General features: G+C 38.2%; 1 protein-coding gene across 2 annotated transcripts in view; it reads left to right on the top strand.

Moving 5' to 3' along the window:
- DNAAF4 (dynein axonemal assembly factor 4) overlaps positions 1–2,424 on the top strand; it is a 62,401-nt gene extending 59,977 nt beyond the window's left edge. The window contains exon 9 of one of the 2 annotated variants that reach the window (XM_017543360.2): positions 2,138–2,424. In XM_017543360.2, coding sequence (XP_017398849.1) covers positions 2,138–2,247 — 110 coding nt within the window. In that variant the 3' untranslated portion in view covers positions 2,248–2,424. The remainder of the gene's footprint in view (positions 1–2,137) is intronic. The other variant, XM_017543363.2, reaches the window with a different exon arrangement.
- The last annotated feature ends 727 nt before the right edge of the window (positions 2,425–3,151 follow it).

Below are 3,151 nucleotides of genomic sequence, written 5' to 3'. Positions count from 1 at the left end.
CAGGCTGGTCTTGAACTCTTGACCTTGAGATCCACCCACCACAGCATCCCAAAGTGTTGGGATTACAGGCATGAACCACGTCACCTGGCCGGAAATTTATAATTTATCTCAAAGAGCTTCTTTGGTCACACCGTGTGTGTGTGTGTGTGTGTGTGTGTGTGTGTGTGTGTGTACACACCTAAGCTTAGAAATAACGGATCTACCAAACTGTATGAACATTGCTTATATTTGTTAGATTGTATTAATGTCTGTAATTTAGCCCCATATATGCAGAAGACATATAGCATTTATTTTATTTTATTTTAAATAGATTTAGGAGGCCAGGTACGGTAGCTCATACCTGTAATTCCAGAACTTGGAATGCCAAGGTGGGTGGAGGTCACCTGAGGTCAGGAGTTCGCCAGCCTGACCAACATAGTGAAACCCTGTCTCTACTAAAAATACAGAATTAGCTGAGTGTGGTGGCACATGCCTGTAACCCCAGCTACTTGGAAGGCTGAGGCAGGAGGATCATTTGAACCTGGGAGGCAGAGGTTGCGGTAGGCTGAGATCGTGCTATTGCATTCCAGCCTGGGCAACAATAGCAAAGCTCCATCTCAAAAACAAAACAAACAAACAATTATATGTATATGTATATGTGTATGTGTATATACATATATATATATATATATATATATATATATATGTATAACTCTTTGCAGTTACTCATGCTGCACCAAAGGCAAAATTTTGTAGTAGCCAAAGTTTATCTTCAAGGTTCCTCCTCCCATACCTCCCTAAGCCTGTTGAGCTTCCATTCACTCAAGGCCTAGAGGCCACCTCTTGATGATGTCTTACCAGGACAAGCTATACATTTTTATTATTTCTGATTTCATTTTTAAAGTTGGTTCTGCCATTTTTAGTTTTTTTTTTTTTTTTATTTTTGTTTTGTTGCCCAGGCTGGAGTGCAGTGGCGCAATCTCAGCTCACTGCAATTTCCACCTCAGGAAATTTTTTCTAACCAAAGCATCCACGTTGTGTTTATATGCCCCATTCTTTTTTAAATGTCTTATTCAGTTTCAGGAGGATAGAGATGACTAAGCAGGAATGAAATGTTCTTTAGAAATTATGGCATTATAGATTGTTTTCAGCTACAAAGACTCTTTCTTTTAAAGATGAGATAGTTGAGGCTTACAGGAGGCAATTCAGTGAATTGCCAAACCTGGCATAGCAAATCAACAGCATTTTAGGGACTAGAACTCAAGGTTCCTTACTCTGAAAGAAATATTTTTTTCCATGGCGTTTTTTGGTAAAGATTAAGATCCAGTTACTTTTTTTTTTTTTTTGAGATAGAGTCTCGCTCTGTCGCCAGGGCTGGAGTGCATTGGCACGAGCTCAGCTCACTGCAACCTCTGTTTCCTAGGTTCAAGCGATTCTCCTGCCTCAGCCTCCTGAGTAGCTGGGATTACAGGTGCATGCCACCATGCATAGCTAATTTTCATACTTTTAAAAGAGATGGGATTTCACCACGTTCGTCAGGCTGGTCTCAAACTCCTGATCCTCCTGCCTCAGCCCCCCAAGTGCTGGGATTACATGAATGAATGTCCTTTTAACGAGCAGTAGACAGTGCTTTCGTTTTTAACCATTTTTTTCTCAAAGGAATTCTGTACCTATTAAAACCACAGAAAAAAGCTTATACCACATTCTAGTCTATGAATAAAGTATGGTTTGAGTCTACGAAATTTATTTATTTATTTATTTGAGATGGAGTCTCGCTCTGTCACCCAGGCTGGAGTGCAGTGGTGCTATCTTGGCTTACGGCAACCTCCACCTCCTGGGTTCAAGCAATTTTCCTGCCTCAGCCTCCCGTTTATGTTATAATGAGTTTAAGTTGTTAATTTATTTGTGCTTGAATTCAAAATAACTGTTGCTTACAGAATATTGAATAAAATAATAATTCCCCAAATCACTGAAAAATTTCTGCAGTCTTATAGAGATACTACCATGTGTGTGAAGATGGGAATCTAATTTAAAACTTGGTACTTGTCCTGAACTATGCTACTAGTGTTTGTTTTTTTTAAAAAATAACTATTGTCTAGATAAGAGATGTACTAATAAAGTATTTCTTTCATTCATCATCATTGCTATATAAACATAGGCCTACAGGATTATGAAGCAGCACTTAAGATTGATCCATCCAACAAAATTGTACAAATTGATGCTGAGAAGATTCGGAATGTAATTCAAGGAACAGAACTAAAATCTTAATGACTATTAGAAGCAACTAAGTATTGTTATAAGTTTTTTAAAAATACCTCGAGGCATTAGGAATCTTTGTACATATCACGGTCGACTGTACAGAATCGCTTTCTGTTTAGTACTCTCTGTAGAGCTGTAGAGGGCAAAATATTATAAGTCTATAGAAAATAAACTGTGAGTTGAATCGTTCCTGAATAAGTAAATCTAAATAAGAATAATCTATTTTAATTCCTTATTTCTTCGTATTAATACATACTTATCTGGCTGGGTGCAGTGGCTCACATCTGTAATTCCAGCATTTTGGGAGGCTGAGGTGGGCGGATCATGAGGTCAAGAGATCGAGACCATCTTGGCCAACATGGTAAACCCCATCTCTACTAAAAATACAGAAATTAGCTGGACATGGTGGTGCACGCCTATAGGTCCAGCAAACCCCAAGGTTGAGGCAGGAGAATTGCTTGAACCTGGGAGGCAGAGGTTGCAGTGAGCATAGATCCTGCCACTGCACTCCAGCCTGGTGACAGAGCGAGACTCTGTCTCAAAAAAAAAAAAAACAAAAATGCATACTTACACATTTTTGTGTTACTAAATTAAGCTTGCTCTTGTAACAAAATATATTTTGCTATAGTTACCAGGACACTTACTGATTAATTTTTAACAAGGTAGAATTTTAAATAAAAGATTGTTTACAAAGTATTTTTGTTTGTATTAAATATACCATTTAATTGACTGAATGGTTGACTTTGGTATAATAAATATTGATAGGTTTTCTGTTAGTTTCCAAATACACAGAACCTTGTTTTTTCTTTAATACTTTCTTTTTTTTTTTGGAGACGGAGTTTCGCTCTTGTTACCCAGGCTGGAGTGCAATGGCGCGATCTTGGCTCACCGCAACCTCCGCCTCCTGGGTTCA

The sequence above is a fragment of the Cebus imitator genome, unplaced genomic scaffold, assembly GCF_001604975.1.
Source record: "Cebus imitator isolate Cc_AM_T3 unplaced genomic scaffold, Cebus_imitator-1.0 Scaffold154, whole genome shotgun sequence".
NCBI lineage: Eukaryota > Metazoa > Chordata > Mammalia > Primates > Cebidae > Cebus > Cebus imitator.
Note: the sequence above shows the minus strand (reverse complement) of the source record. Positions and strands in the feature narration are given on the sequence as shown.